General features: G+C 45.4%; 1 protein-coding gene across 1 annotated transcript in view; it reads right to left on the minus strand.

Moving 5' to 3' along the window:
- COL3A1 (collagen type III alpha 1 chain) overlaps positions 1 to 12,472 on the minus strand; it is a 103,981-nt gene extending 91,509 nt beyond the window's left edge. The window contains exon 1 of the mRNA XM_054970369.1: positions 12,270 to 12,472. Within this exon, the coding sequence (XP_054826344.1) occupies positions 12,270 to 12,348 (79 nt within the window). The 5' untranslated portion in view covers positions 12,349 to 12,472. The remainder of the gene's footprint in view (positions 1 to 12,269) is intronic.
- Between the last annotated feature and the right edge of the window lie 4,166 nt (positions 12,473 to 16,638).

Raw genomic sequence — 16,638 nt, forward strand, 5'->3', positions numbered from 1 at the left:
GCAATTTTCTCCAGATGAATTGATCTCTGTGGCATGGACACCAGTTGTAATTCCAGGAGATCTCCAGCCACTACCTGGAGTCTGGCAGCCCTGTCTCTAGGCCTGTTATATTCCATCTATCTCATGCAGCCTTATTACAAACCAGTATTATTACTGGACATATATCCTGTGGCATTCATTTAGCACAAACTCTTCAGAAGGCTTCCACATGTCCATCACATTTCACCCTCCAGCTCCCTTCCAGCTTTGATGAACCGAGCCTGTACCAATGGCCACAAACCAGCACAGATGAGAAACAATAGGTTTAAACCCACCTAACTCTGTGCTGGAATACAGCCAATAGGATTTAGGTAAATGCAGGGCTTTTTTTCAGCAGGAACGCGGGGGAACGGAGTTCCGGAACCTCTTGAAAATGGTCACATGGCTGGTGGCCCCGCCCCCTGATCTCCAGACAGAGGGGAGTTTAGATTGCCCTCCGTGCCGCTGAGCGGCGCTGAGGGCAATCTCGACTCCCCTCTGACTGGACATCAGGGGGCGGGGCCACCAGCCATGTGACCATTTTCTCCGAGGGAAACCCACTGAGTTCCACCACCTCTTTTCCCAGAAAAAAAGCCCTGGGTAAACGTACCCAGCAGCAGCCTCATTTCCCTTCCCATGAACTTTGCTCCTACAAGGTTGCCACGTTGCTTCGAGCCCCATGAGTGCAGCATGCACTACACTGAGAAATAATATGACTTGCTATACAACTGGACTTCATATTCAAGATGACCTCATATACCAGCCCCAAATATCATGCAAGGAGAAACTGGCTTCACAGGTCACATGGTATGTTACATGGCTCAACTACTCAGGGCCTCACAAGAGAAACACGATCAGAGGTATTTTTAAATGGCTGTCTACATTTGATCTCCCTTTTTAAAAAAGAGTTAGAAGAGAATGAGTTAATGATAATTTATAGAGACAGGGGCCATGATGACTCTGTGGTAAAGCACCTCTTTAGCATAGAGAAGGCCCCAGGTTCCAGTCCTGGAATCTCCAGCTAAAAAAGGAACAGGTAGGAGGGGGGTAGCAGGATTTTGATTCCAGTGGCATCTTGCAGACCAACAAGATTTTCAGGGAGAAGCTTTGACTGTCAAAAGCTTACCCTTTGAAAAACTTATTGGCCTCTCAGGTACCTCCGGACCAGGGCTTTTTTTCAGCAGGAACGCGGTGGAACGGAGTTCCGGAACCTCTTGAAAATGGTCACATGGCTGGTGGCCCCGCCCCCTGATCTCCAGACAGAGGGGAGCTGAGATTGCCCTCCGTGCCACTGAGGGTATGGAGGGCAATCTCAACTCCCCTCTGTCTGTAGATCAGGGGGCGGGGCCACGAGCCATGTGATGATTTTCTCCAAGGACAACCCACTGAGTTCCACCACCTCTTTTCCCAGAAAAAAAGCTCTGCTCCGGACTCAAATCTTTATTCTGCTGCAGACCAACATGGCTATCCACCTAGAACTAACTTAATAGGAGGGGATGTGAAAGATTTCTAGCTGAGCTGCTGCTGGCGGAGTAGACAATACTGACCAAGGGTCTGAACTCAGCACAAGGCAGCTTTATATATCCATGAGCGCAATTCATATTGCTACAGGCCTTTCCCTCTGAGAGCCTCTGGAAGGATTCTCACCTCACTTTGTGGGTTAGCTTAATCTGCTGCCTCAGAAGAAGTCAACCGCAACGCTGCAGCTGGAGCACGGCCCCCAGCCCACAGAGGAGCCCCACTTGGTTAACATCTTCTCCTCTGCTTCTTGGTATGGCTGATCCTGTTCCTTTGGAGTGGAGCAAAGCTCTTTGTTCAGCATAGCAATGCCCTGGCACAGCAAGGGTACAACTCTGGTAAAGCACTAGCACAGGCTCCAACCCGACACAAGAGTTGTTTTGCACCAGGCCTACAATCCTTTCTCCAGACCCTTGACTCACTGCTTCAGTCAGGGGCAGTCTTATCCACGGAGCACCCAAGGCAGCTGACCCTCCACCCGGCAGCCAGCTGCTGCCCTGAAGCCCCCTGCACAAAGGTCCACCGTGAGTACGGTTGCCAGCTTCTGGGTGGGGTCCGGAGAACTTCCAGAATGCCGACAGAGATCCCTTCCCCTGAAGAAGAGGTCCACTTTGGAAAGTGGACCCTGTGCCAGTTGAACACAGTGGAGGTCTCTCCCTTCCCCATACCCCACCCTCCTGCCCCACCCCAATCTCCAGCGAATTTCCCAACCCAGAGTTGGCAACCCTACATGTTGGGGACAATCAGCTGTATAGTCCTGGGGACTCTCCAGCCACCCACAGCTGATCCACTTTGCTACTTGAATCTCACACCAGGTGGGGAGAGGGAGATCAGTTTTTCCGGGGGGCTCCAGAATCACCAAGACTGCCCCAGCTTCAGTACCTGCAGGCAGCCCTTCAGGCAAGATCCTGCGTATATTTATTAAAAAGCAGCTGCTGTGGCAACTATTGGGTCTTCCTGGGGGCCACGACTGTGACTCCGAACCATTTGTATTACTAGCCGAAGCCTTGACTCCCCTGGGCTGCTTTGTGCTGAGGGCAGCAGAGCCTTACACGGCTTGGAAACCTTCTCTTTTGCAGCTGACCTCCCTCCCCCGGCTCTGTGTCATTCCGTGACCGTTTGGCCACAGCACATACCCATTGTTCATGTTGCTTTATAGCTGGAGGAAACATGCCAAAAGTGGCAGCCCGAGAAATAAACTGCCATTAAATTGAATTTCACAGGGACTGAGAAGTCTTAAAACATACGGCAGGTGCCTAAGCAGCAACGCAGATCTGGGCCTGGGGAGTGTTTTCTGTTGCTTTCTGTGCTGTGGCATGAAGAGCCCATTTGGTGTAGTGGTTAAGAGTGGCAGGACTGTAATCTGGAGAGCCGGGTTTGAGTCCCCACTCCTCCGCTTGAAGCCAGCTGGGGGACCTTGGGTCAGTCACAGCTCTCTCAGAGCCCTCTCGGCCGCACCTACCTCACAGGGTGTTTTGTTGTGGGGATAATAATAACGCACTTTGTAAACTGCTCTGAGTGGGTGTTAAGTTGTCCTGAAGGGCATTATATAAATTGAATGTTGTAATTATTATTAAGAGGCCTTCGAACTTTTCAGACCCAAGACCCACTCTTAATTGTCACTCCCTTTCCTCTCGACTCTGTCTATCGAGACCTGGACCTCCTTAACCCATTTTATTCTTTCCCTTTCCCAAAATGTCATTGTGGGGCCGCTGACATGCCTTTCTTAAATCAGATTATGCCCCAGTTGTGGGCCACAACCTAGCAGTTGGATACAAGTAATCTGAAACAAGAGCCCAATTGTCAGACAATCCATGAATTTGGAACATTGAAAAAAAAGTATTGGAATCAACAATAATTCTGGAATAGATGTTAGCATAAATCGTCAGCTGTGTTACACAAATTAGAGAAACTCGTGAAGGTCTCATTGCTTTTAAGGCCCTGCCATTTTGGGACAGGAAACTCAGAGGGCCAAGCTACAAGTGACGAATGACACTTGAATGGCAAGTGGATTGAGTGGAGGGCAAGTGAACAGGGAGAAATACATTTGCTGTTCAAGTGTCATTTGTCACTTATAGCTTGGCCCAGAGTCTCTCTTCTTGTTACTAAGTACCTAGGGATGTTCAAGTGCAGTATCATATGCAGGGCTTTTTTTCAGTGGAAACGAGGTAGAACAGTGTTCCGGAACCTCTTGAAAATGGTCACATGGCTGGTGGCCCCGCCCCCTGATCTCCAGACAGAGGGGAGTTTCGATTGCCCTGAAGGCAATCGAAACTCCCCTCTGTCTGGAGATCAGGGGGCGGGGCCACCAGCCATGTGACCATTTTCTCCAAGGGCAACCCATTGAATTCCACCACCTCTTTTCCCAGAAAAAAAGCCCTGATCATATGTCTAATCCTCAATTCACATGCAAGCTGATTTCACGGGAGCTCCCTTTGTGTGGCTGCATCTGCAAGTGATATTGGAGGACACAGCGCCAATTCCGCTCTGTTTTCACTGTGAGAACAAGTACTGCAGGCTCCTCTGAACTGCTAATTTGCATTTCTTTTAAGGTGTGAGAAAGTGTCAAGATCTGCATGTCAATGACTGGATGTGGGGGAAACGGGGATACTTTTAGCAGTTGAGAAGGAACAGATATCGATGGCATGAATGTATTCATGTAGAGCAGTGTGACTGTGCGAGTGAGTGCATGGAAATTTGGAGGGAGGGCATGTGGGATGAGGTTCACTTGAGCATCCCTAGGTACTTAGTAATGTGCAGAGAGACTCTCGGTTCCTACAAGATACGGGAGAAAAAGAATCATGGAAAGATTCCCCAGAACCTAAACTGAAGTATGTCTCCGGTGCTACGTAATGTCCTATGCCCATGTCGGAAATGATCCTCAACAACAAAAATCTATTAGAAAGAACAAGAATGAGTCACCCCCCCCCCCTGCCAATTCTCATTCTTAACCTGAGTAAATTCTGTGAAGTCAAAGATTAAGGGGTGGTGCCTTATGCTTTATTAAGCTGTAGAAAGGGATAGAAGTTCTGCTAGTAACAAAGAAATGTATTAAGGATATGGTGGCGTCGAGCCAACATTGTTAAAGTCAGAGCAACGACAGCATTGCCAGTAAAAGAAACTTCACCTTCATCTCTCCCTCACTGCAATAAAGTAATGACACACACACACACACACACACACACACACACACACACACACACACCGCATTCTTCAGGCAAACGCTTGATGGGTCTTGGTCTCTGGTCAAAAACCACATATGGAAATCTTGCATGGCAAAGGCAACGCTCTCATTTCCATCAGGCCTCCACAAAGCACATAAGTTATGAAACGAGCCTAATTTTCAGAAACACCGAGAGAGAGGATGTGGATTCCCTGGACCTTAATTTAGACGAAGACTTTTCAAAATCACAGGAAACCGTGGATAATCCTCCTTCCCCCAACATCTTCTGTCCTGAGGGCTACATTTTGCAACACCCACTTTCAAGAATGCTCTCATTTTCAGTGTGGTAATCAGAATTTCACAAACCAGCCAGGCACAGCTGTGTGCTCTTATTCTTTACAGCAGGGATTCTCAAACATTTTTTTGTTCAGTTCCATTTCAGACATTCACAGCCAAGTCTCCCCTTCCCAAATGCAAAGAATTAACACATCACGTTTTAGGGCTGAGAGGAGAGAAACTGTCTAAGGGAAGACACAAAGAAGTTGTGCAGTAGAAGGCATGACCTGGGACATCAACTACTACAGAGGCTGAAGGAGGAACACAGTCACAATATTTTGCACTTTGCTCACAAAGACACCAAGAGGCCGTCTCCTCTCTGCACAGCTACATACCTCCTTCTAAAATAGTGATAGGCCCCTGTGCTCTGCTTTGGAAAATGTGGTTCTACAGGAAACCAAGACTCCCAAAATGAAGTGTGTGCAAAATTCAGTCAGCAACTTTTGATTTCCCATCCCTGGATTGAGCTCAAGTTATGTTTGTCAACTCTAGGTTGAGAAATTCCTGAAGAGTTGGAGGTGAACCCTGGGTAGGGCAGAGTTTGAGGGCGGGGATCTCAGTAGGGCATAGGGCTGCCAATCCTGTGCCTCCACCTCACGTTTACCACTGCCATACTGAGGACAAAATACAAAAAATAGTCCTTAGGCTGATGGCATGATGTCACTTCTGTAAAAATCCAGAAGTGATGTCACACCTCCCTAGGAATCACTGGAAACTCAATGGTAAAACCATAGAGTTTTTCCTCAGAAGAGACATCATGTCATGTCCCTGTTCTCCAGTCTCCCATTGGTTGCCTGGCCATGACAGAGCCCACCCTCCAAAACTGCCATTTTTCACCAGGATAACTAAGTGCTGTTGTCCGGAGATGACTTGTAGTTCTGGGATCTCTCGTCAATCCTCACCTGGAGATCGGCAACACTACTCCAAGAAACCCTTCTTATCCCTTACCAACATGTCCATCCAATGAATGGGAGGATATTCTTCATGATAGGATTCCCTGTATTCAATGGATATTCCTAGCAGAATTAAAAGTTTGATCTGTAATTATGTAACTAGAGGAGGTATTGATATTATGAACTGATGAAGAGGAAGTGTGCGTATTGGTGGAGATGGGTTAGAAGGTTTTGGATTAGTGACATGGTCGGTAGATACCAGTGTACTTATTTGTATCCTATTTTTTATCCATGTGTATGTTTTCTCTTTTGTATATGTTATTGTTTGTTAATAAATTACCTAATTTTTTAAAAAAGTTTGGTCTGGCTTTCAGGGACTAGTGTTAGACTGGCGCAAAAGTGGGAGCTTCTGATGCTATTAGAGTTAATTCATTCTAATGGGCTTAAGGGGCAGTGTTTCATGCTTTGCTAGGCAATATACTTTTGGGATAATTTACAGTGCCATCCTAAGGAAAGTAATACCCTTCTAAGTCTATTGAAGTCAGTGGGCTTAAGGGGTAGTAACTCTACTGAAGGCGGCACTGTACATAACAGAATCTGGACTGGCAGAGTCCAGATGTCACATTATGTTCTTGGAAGAAGACTCCCATGTGCAAAATACACAGACAAAGCATCGTCTGTGAATTGCACACTTATATATATAAGTTATCGTTTTTGTCTGCAACATGCACACGAGAGACCATTAGAAAAAAATAGGTTCCTGTGCATGTTGCCGGCTAGTGCCATGATTTCATAAAATGCAAGACTTTCATCAATGACACCATTTCCATGCAATGTGAACAAAAGGAGTTGATTCTTAAGTGTGGTGGAAAGTGTTCTCAAATAATAGCTGACTAACGGTGTCCGCTGGCGGGGTTTCCATGGGAAGAGTCTAACAGAGGTGGTTTGCTATTGCCTGCCTCTGCAACCCTGGTTTTTGGGGAGGCCTCCCATTCAATTACTAACCAAGGCTGACCCTGCTTAGCTTCTGAGATCTGACAAGATCAGGCTCACCTGGGCTATCCAGGTTCAGGTTGATTCTTAAGTAGCAACTGGAAAACAAATTGGAATGGAAACAAAGAATGTGGTACAGCCTGTATATGAACAGCCCTCGTCTGGCTCCCAGTTTTGCACGTGGCTTGCTTCCTTCACCAAAATGCATGACATTAATTACTACCCTGTGAACAAGCATCATCCATGTCAGAAGATTAGGCTGGAAAACAAGCATTTATATTGAAAAATTTCTTCGATCCCATGGCCAAAGACACACTGACCCCAGTCTGTGCACAGAGTCTGTTCAAGAGTGATAATGGAGGGTATCGGTTATCACGGCTGCGTTTGTCGATCCATCCCCAGTGCATCCTGGCGGTCACATGTAAACCTCATAACCAGAGATGAGTGGCAGATGTTGTTGTGAAATGTTACTCCTTTAGCACCACAGAGTTGTGGGACTTGGCCGGTCACCATCTGCCAATCTGACCTGATTAGGAATGCTACACTGTGACATGAAAAGCAGCCAAAAGGCAGCGGCAACCAGAGCACAGAGGTAATGTAGAGGAGGAAGAGTGGGGGAAAGATCGTCTCTACAATAATTCAAATTTACTTCTAAACAACTTTGATAATGTAATCCAGTGGGCATTCTGTAATGCAGTGGGCATTCTTGTTGGATTGTGCATGTTTTGCCAAGTTCAGGTCTTTCCTTTCAGTGAAACACAGATAAACACTAATCATAACTTTGTTTGTCTGTTAGCTGGAAGGGAAAAAGTACCACCTTGATGACAGAGTTACTACACACATTACAATTCTCAGCCTCATTCATTCCAAAAACAGATAGCAAACTTGAAAAAGCAAGAGGACAATGCATCCCAGCACATGAAACATGGAACTGCCCTTTAAACTCAGAATTTGTCTACTATGACTGCAGGGAAGGCAGTCGGGGGCAGGGAATCTCCCACTTTTAGTCCTGTTGCAAGAAAAATTTTAAAAACCATAGCATCTTATGTGGTATCACATCCCTTCTGGATAAAACCCCAAAGTGCCATAAGGTAGCTCTAGGACTCTCCAGAAAGTCTATGGCAAAACCATAGAGTTTCCTGCCAATTCCTAGAACTACCTGTGTCGCTTCCGGTTTTTTTTCCACTGGAAGTGATGTGATGCTGTAGCCGGTGTCGTGCCACCCCATATCCTCGCCCACAGCCCTCTCTCCAGTTGCTAGGCAGCAACTTTCTGGCAGCAGCTTTCCGGCGTTTCAGACCTTCCATGTCAACTACTGCCTGGTCCTTTCAAGTGAAACCTATTTATCAAGCCCCTACAGTTGCATCCTTTCGTTTTGTACTTGACTTAAAGCTGTGTTGTCATTGATAGCCTCAAATTATCTGAAAGAGGGTGTGGTGGTGGTAACCCTGGAAATTTTTTATTTATTAGCTTAATATGAACTGGACTTTGGATGAATTGGATGAAAAACTTTCAGTCATGTTAACTTTTTCTAGGAATGTAGATAGGAACGGGGGTCAAGAAGTACAATGACCAGACTATACAAATAGTAATTGGACCGTGCAGATATGGTTTTTAATGTTTTTTTTTTAAAAATCACTGCTGTTGTTAAGGGGAATAATCATCCACTAGGTGGCTCCTGATTGTAGCTAATGGCTAGTTATAAAGAGAGAGAAGATGAGAGAGACTGAGATTTAAGTTAAAGAAAAGCAAGATTTGAGTCTAATTGCACCTTAAAGACCAACTAGATTTTCAGGGTACGAGCTTTCAAGAGTCAAAGAGAGCTAGGTGGTCTACCTAAGAACTCTAGTTGATCTTTAAGATGCTACTAGACCCAAACCTTGCTCTTCTACAACAGATTGACACAGCTACCCAGCCTGAAACTAAGTTGAAGAAAGTTTGCTGCATGCAAGAAGCTGAGTTCTCCTCACATCAACTAAGTCCTGAATAGGGTTGACCATTCCATGTTGGGAAATTCCTGGAGATTTGGGGGTGGAGCCTGGAGAGGGTGGAATTTGGGAGGGAAGATAGCTCAGCAGGCATGTAATGCCATAAAGTCCACCCTCTGAACTGACCATTTTCTCTGACAGAATTGATCTGTGTGGTGTGGAGAACAGTCATGATTCCAGGAGGCCCCACATCCTAGTCTTGAAAGGAAGACAGAAGCCTGACAGTGTGGTGTAGTGATCAGAAGGTCTGATTTGGGCCTGGTAGACGTAGGCCCAAATCACTCAGCCGTGAAGCTCATCAGGTAACCTTGGGCCAGTCACAGTCTCTCAGTCAATCCTATCTCAAAGGGTTTTCACGAGGATAAGGTAGGAATGCAAAAGCCATGTAGCGGAGTCCCCAGGTTCCTTGGAGAAAAAGCAAGATTAAAACAACGTACTTGATAGACTACAACCACGATCAACTACTATTGTGTTTTTCTCTAATCCATACCCAGAGACTTGGAAAAGAGATGTCCCCACAGCCTGTCTAAATGATCAGCTGCAACATACAGAAGAGTATCAGAGGAATATCAGAGGAATACCAGATCTCAGCAGCCCTATCAGCATATTATGTGACACAGGCATGTTTCAGTTATGTGACATCAGAGTTGCCCGAGGCAAGTGCAGCACGCCATTATTATTATTATTGAGGTGCAAGCCCTTCTTTTAAATTATTGTGGCCAAAATGAAATTCATAGCCAAAGGCTTCAGCTGAGGATCAAAAGCACTGTGCATGTTCAACAGTTTCCTTCAGTCTTGCCAAAGCTTGTCTGTTGGCAAAGTGTGCCAAGGAAAAACTTCACACTGACATTCATTTGAGACTAACCATCTAAATTTTCTCAACACCTGCAGAACAATTCCACATGCCTAGAAACTCCCATCTCGCCCATACAAACCTAGGCACGCCGGCATGCCGCTTCAACACTGTCTATGCTGTACTTCAACACTGTCACTACTGTACTTAAAAAAAATACAAATCCAGTCCATTGTGGAAAGAAAAATAAAGCGAGGCAGATTCCAGAAACCACGCATGGGTACTAATGGAAAGAGACATTCCTAAGAGAGTACTTCATATTCTTCAAGGAAAATATATCCTTTGTATATTTAAAAAACACACTGATACTATGGTAAGTAGATTTCTCTGCTTTTTAAAGAAAAAAACCTTGCGCTAAAGTGACTGTGGGAAATGTAAGAATATCAGTCAAAAGGGTATGATTTTGATTTCTTTGTTACTTCAGCCTGACACAACCTGAACCAAACATCGTGGGAGAAACCAATGGAGCAGATCTATGAGAAAGAATCTCTCCAGACTTGCTCTTTTTGTCCCAGGATCTGGTTACTCTTCCCCAGGGCTTTTTTTCAGGGGGAACGTGGTGGAACGGAGTTCCGGAACCTCTTAAAAATGATCACATGGCTGGTGGCCCCGCCCCCTGATCTCCAGGCAGAGGGGAGTTGAGATTGCCCTCCGTGCCGCTCAGCGGCACGGAGGGCAATCTCAACTCTCCTCTGTCTGGAGATCAGGGGGCGGGGCCACCAGCCATGTGACCATTTTCTCCGAGGGCAACCCACTGAGCTCCACAACCTCTTCTCCCAGAAAAAAATCCCAAAAGAGCTCTCCTGAGGGCTAAGGCACCCCTAGGGGTGAGATGTATGGGATACATCTCAAGATCAGGAACAGAAAGGCAAACCATGTGGGAAAAGCACAGCCGTTGTTTCCAGAAGGTGACGCTAATTGATCTGGCCCTATTACCTGCACACAATGTGAAAAAAATTGCAATAAATATTTCAGCAGTGAAAAGCAAAGAGAATGTAGCAGAAGGTCCTGAGATGTGACTGTAGGTTTTGGGGGGGGGGGGGGCGGTTGCTGGAAAGTCCCCCCCCACCCATTCATTTTGAACAATGGATGAGTGATTGCTGATGTGGGATTACAAGATTAATCTCTAGTGAGAAAAGGAAAAAAGGAAATACTTAATCTTATTCATTATTACATGAGAGAGAGAGAGGAAACAGCCAGCAACCCAGCAAACGTCTATAGTCCGTATCTTGGAGGGAATAGCATCCTGGTATTTGGGCAAATGGAGTTCATCTTTGCTGCCTTAGATTCAGAGTTGCAGCGTGCACATTAAGCTGCCAGGCTGGAAGGAATGTATTTCAGTCATACAGTTTGGCGGCTCATTTTGCTTCCCCTTCATTACGATTTGCTCTTTACACGACTACATCATACCTGCTTTCCTTAAGAAGGAAAGTTTGCACCAGCAGAGATTATGCAGAAATTGCCTTCTTCAGGCATGCATTTCAGAGGGTTTTGTCATACATTTAGTAAAAAAAAAAAAATCTTTCCTATAATTATACATATGAATGAGATGAATGTCTGGGTGTTGGATGGTTGTGTCATCTAACGAAATGCTGCAGATTAGTCAATCCCCTGATGTATACTTCTTGGATTTACAAGAAAATCAGATGGTTGCCTCCTCAATGCTAAAAAATCTCTACTAATGAAAGCAGCTAAAAGCAAACTTGACTGCCCAAGTTTCTACATTACCAAACGTCAAAGACAAACGAAGACAAATTCATTTTTAAACAATCTGCCTTCCATTTCCTATACGTGTACAGCCCAACTCTAGGCATGTTTTCTCAGACATAGGGCTCATTGTCTTTAATTGGGCATGAGGTAACCCTTCTTTGGATTGCAGCCTAAAGCGCTTGGCTGTTCAGGTGCGAACTGGGGCAGAATGAATTCACCCACTCGGCTGTTGCATCTCGGAAGAGGGAAAGCACACAAGGAGCCGGAGAGCTCTTTTCTCCGTGCTGTGTTACAAAAACTGAATCAAAGCAGCCTGTTTCACAGAAATGCCTTCTTTTTCACATGAGAAGCTTCTTCATTAAAAAAGGAGAGAGACAAGGAGATGCCTAAACACGAAAGCAATGTCTTCTAGCCAACAAAGAATTGTCCTGTAGCAAAGAGGGGAAGACATCATCTTAATGAATACGACAAATGAGTTCCAGTTTTCTCTGAACTAGCACTTGCAAAAATCTTATTTCCAAAAGCTCGAGGAAAGAAACATTACAAAGTTTCCTGTTCTTGTCAAGCAACATCAGTTAAACTGCAAGGAGAGGAAGCCGAGAAGGGAGCGGCAAGACGATCATGCACATGGAAAGACTGCTGGCTTTTATTATAGCTGCATTTCTCAGCCACCCCTTCAGTTCCCTCGCACTGGCAAAAGGCAAGTTGCTTCGACAGCGCAGGTTTCTCGCAAACTAAGCTGATGAACAAAAAAGCTTGTTAAATTCCAGGAGAAGTATGAAGTGGGAATTACTCACCATCTTGTTGTGCCAAAATTAAGGAGGGTTGTAACACAGCAAGGCAAAGCAAAATTACTCCCTGCACACAGCTCATCATGTCTAAATAGTATTAGACATGAGACTCTATGTGCAAAAGAGAAAACGAAAAAGGGGAAAAGAAAAATCAAAAGAGCACCATCAATGGGTTCCTGCCCCGTCAGCCACCAGGCCCTGCGCAGAACTCAGCCGCAGACATTCCTTTACTGTGGCCTTAAATAGGAAAATCTTTGGCTTCCTTTCCTTCCCAGCCCCTTTCAGAAACATGAGAAGAGGTCCCATCCCCTTAACATGAAATGAAATGATGAATATTGCTTTTGGCCTTACAGAACGAACAGCCAGCTGAAGCAGATACAGAACACATCTGGAACATCTGTGGCCGAGAGGCTCTGCATGTGAACGGAACATAAGCCTACACATTTGTCAGAACATGCGATGCATAAGCATCTGCTATGCATGGGTGCAGAAAGGAGAGCATGCAGGACGTTAGTTTATCTGTAGTGGGGGCTTTTGTGACCTTTTATTTGGAGGGTGTCCTTTTAATCAAGAAACTGATAAAGACTGAGCTTGGACTACAAAGTTAGAAATCTGAAATCGATAGGAGACCACACAAATAAATAGCATTCTGTTACTTGGAGAATGAGTTGGCATGAGAGACCAGCTGGAATCTCCAGCTTTTATAGTGTGAAACGGGACTTTCCTAAGGAAGTGCAAGCAGCAACTATGGAGGAGAGGGTATGAGGTCACGCCTGACCCCTCCCTGACCAAGTGAGCAAGCGCCTTGATTAGTACAGCAGTGTACAACGATTAGTACAGCAATAGTTCAAATGCTTGCTCATGACCCATCAATGAAATACCGAACATGCTGTGGTCTTTTCTCCACTGAGCGTTGTCTGAATCCTGCTGATAGTTTGTGTATGCTGGATAACCAGGGAGGCTTTTCCTCCTTTGGGTCTGTCAAGATTGGCATTAAAAGCTGTCTGTGCCCAGACTGATCATGCAGCAGGGAGATAGGAACAAGGAGGCAGAGACCTGCAGGGGGAGAACAGACTGTGCCATTGCAGACCGCTGGTGAAGGAAGAGCATTTTTCATTGGTTCCACTGAACAAGGCCCTGCAAGCTGAAAAACAGTTCAGCAGGGGGAAAGCTCTGCTAGAACCCACCCAGCCCTGCCAGACGATTTTTATGTGGAAGAGCATGCAAAAAATAGCATAACCTTTCTGCGTACTGCAGTGTACTCTTATCAAGTTTTCATATCTGCCACCTTGTTCTGCTTCATGTGGAGGCCAGATCTATGACCTTTACATAAAAGGAAGGGTTGGTTTCCTTGAAGAAGTTCAATAGCCTTTCCCTCATCATGGCCTCCTGGCATACTTGATTACAATCCTCTAATTCTTTGCTTGTTTAAACTGTTACCTTGCCCTTTCTCCAGTGAGCTCGAGGCAATGCACACAAGACCATCTCTTTCTTGTTCTTCATATCAATCCTGTGCCGTGGAGGTCATGCTGAGACAGCGTTACTGGCCCAGTGAGTTTTATAGAGGACCAGGGCTTTTTTCCGGGAAAAGAGGTGGTGGAACTCAGTGGGTTGCCCTCGGAGAAAATGGTCACATGGCTGGTGGCCCTGCCCCCTGGTCTCCAGACAGAGGGGAGTTTAGATTGCTCGGCGGCGCAGAGGGCAGTCTCAACTTGGCGGCGCAGAAGGCAGTGTCAACTCCCCTCTGTCTGGAGATCAGGGGGCAGGGCCACCAGCCATGTGACCATTTTCAAGAGGTGCCAGAACTCCGTTCCCCCATGTTCCCCCTGAAAAAAAGCCCTGTAGAGGACCACAGATCTCTCCAGTCCAAAACATATACCATTACACCTTACTAGCAGTTGATGGTATTTGTGTATTTTTAATGGAACCAAGGATTGTCCATTTCTCCTTAAGACCAAGGAGGAATTGTCAGATGACGCTTGTCTCACAGGCCTTGGCAATCCTTATACAACTTCAACCTCTTTTAACCATTTGTCAGTATGCAAGGTTTTAGACACTCTCCCCTAAATATATTTATTTGAAAGGCCTAATATGAGAGTTCAGCGCAACTTATGTTCAAGCAAATGCACATAGGATTGTGTCCTAGGCAGGAGACATTTGGATAGCTATGCACTAAGAACTGACTGCCTGAACTTTCAGTTCCAAAGAGTTCATTGGAATTGAGCCTCTCACTTTGGCTACAATTACTCTCTGTGTGGCTCCCTTAGGTAGAAAGTGCCATCAAGACATAGCTGACTTATGGTGACTCCTGGTGAGGTTTTCATGGCAAGAGACTAACAGAAGTGGTTTGCCATTGCCTGCCTCTGCAACCCTGGTTTTCATTGGAGGTCTACCATCCAGTTACTAACCAAGGCCGACTATGCTTACTTTCTGAGATCTGACAAGATCGAGCTTGCATGGACTAACCAGGTCAGGGTGTGAGGCTCCCTTAACTATCTCAAACTGTGCCATGCATGTGTGTGTAAAGCCCCATCAAGTCCCAGCTGATGTATGGCTACTGCTTGGGTTTTCAAGGCAAGAGACAGAAGAGGTGGTTTACATTACCTGCCTCTGCATAAGGACCGTGGACTTCCTTGGTGATCTCCCATCCAAGTACCATCCAGGGCCAACTCTGCTCAGCTTCTGAGAACCGATGAGCTTGGGCTAGCCTGGGCCAGGTCAGGGCTACCATACACATAGCAAATACTTTACCTAAATTGTTCTCCTCAAGGGGGGAAAAATCATAATTTGGTATGCTATTCCTGGCCTTCCTAGTTCTAGTGCAAGACTGCAGCTTATGCTTCTAAGGAGCAACTCATTCTCCAAGACACACTTCAGGCAATCCAAGCTGGAAAAGCTATCAGGTATGTACCAGACAGTCTGGTCCAGACTCAATGGTCCAGAGAGGCTGCTCCAGACTCTATGGAATCACATCCTTGCTGACCTCCCTCCCCTTCCCAAACTCTACTCTTCCCAGGCCCCAATCTCCAATCTCCAGGAATTTGCCAATCCAAAGCTAGTAATCATAGAACCTGGAAAGTCCCAGTTCAAGCCAAACATTCCAGCTGAGGAGATTTCCAGTCTCCAGACCCATACTCATGATGCATGTGCATTTGAAATGAGTAATGTGAGCTGGCCAAGAGTGGGCTCACATCCCTTGGTCCTTCCCTCAACCAAAGGCTGAACCATAGGAAGTAAAACGAGCACACTTTACTGGATCCTGGTGATCCAAAGCGACTAAGAGTTGCCAGACCCGTGTCAGGGGTGGAGGATCCGCCTCCTCAGCTCCCAGCTCCCAAAAGATTTTTTTAAAATGGCCATTGGGCTGACAGCATGACATCGCTTCTCGGAAAATCTCGGAAGTGACCTCAATCCATTCGAGGTATTACTGGAAAATCTATGCTTTTACCATAGAGTTACTGGTGATTCCTAGAGAGGTGTGCTGTCAGTTCTGCATTTTTCCAGAGGTGATGTCATACTGTTGCTGATGGTTACCCCATGTCCCCATCCCCCGGTCTCCCTCTGGCAATCCTAAGAGAGACCCACTTTGGGTCAATCTAATATTTGTTTTTCTAACTCATGAGATCGCATGGCTACTACTGGGTTGTGACTACTTAATTCCACATGATTAAGAGAAATGCCTTTTCACTCAAAGCAGGAGCTCTTGACCTGCCGAGGTTATGCAGGTGAAAGAAATAAATGAAATTCCAAAAATGTTTGGCTAGAGCTGAGATGGGACTGTTTTTGCTACATACTGTTGATGAGGTACGGGAAAGATATATTTTTTCCCTAGCAGTATCATCATGAAACACTTAAAAGGTAAGAGTGGAGGGGGTTATTTGGGGTTTTATTTTGTTGGTTTTAAATGGTGATGTTTTAAATGATGATTTGTAAGCTGCTTTGAAACACAAGGAAATGAGGGATATAATTATTTTAATTAACAAATAAATGTAATGCTACATTAAGTTTGGGAAGACTTCCATTCTTCATTTTTTGATCATGTACTTTTAAAAATTGAAACCAGCTTTGTCATTTATCATCCCTTTTGTTAATAGCCCTTGTAGAATTAAACTCATCCTGGTTGAATTCGTACAGTTGCTATAATCAGGGGCTTAGGAATATGCCTTGATGTGAGAATGCCACGAAACATCAAATCCCAAGAATGTATTTTATATATAAAAAGTAACTTGCTAGTCTTCAAGATTATGCTGAAAAACCAGAAAACAAGGCAGTGTAATCTCAAGCAGTTTTACTCTTGAATTCAAGGGCCTTAGAAAGGTGTCACTCTGTTTAGGACTGCATGGTAAATCATACATTAGACTGCAGCTGAATTTAT

This window comes from Eublepharis macularius, chromosome 2 (genome assembly GCF_028583425.1).
Source record: "Eublepharis macularius isolate TG4126 chromosome 2, MPM_Emac_v1.0, whole genome shotgun sequence".
NCBI classification, from domain to species: domain Eukaryota; kingdom Metazoa; phylum Chordata; class Lepidosauria; order Squamata; family Eublepharidae; genus Eublepharis; species Eublepharis macularius.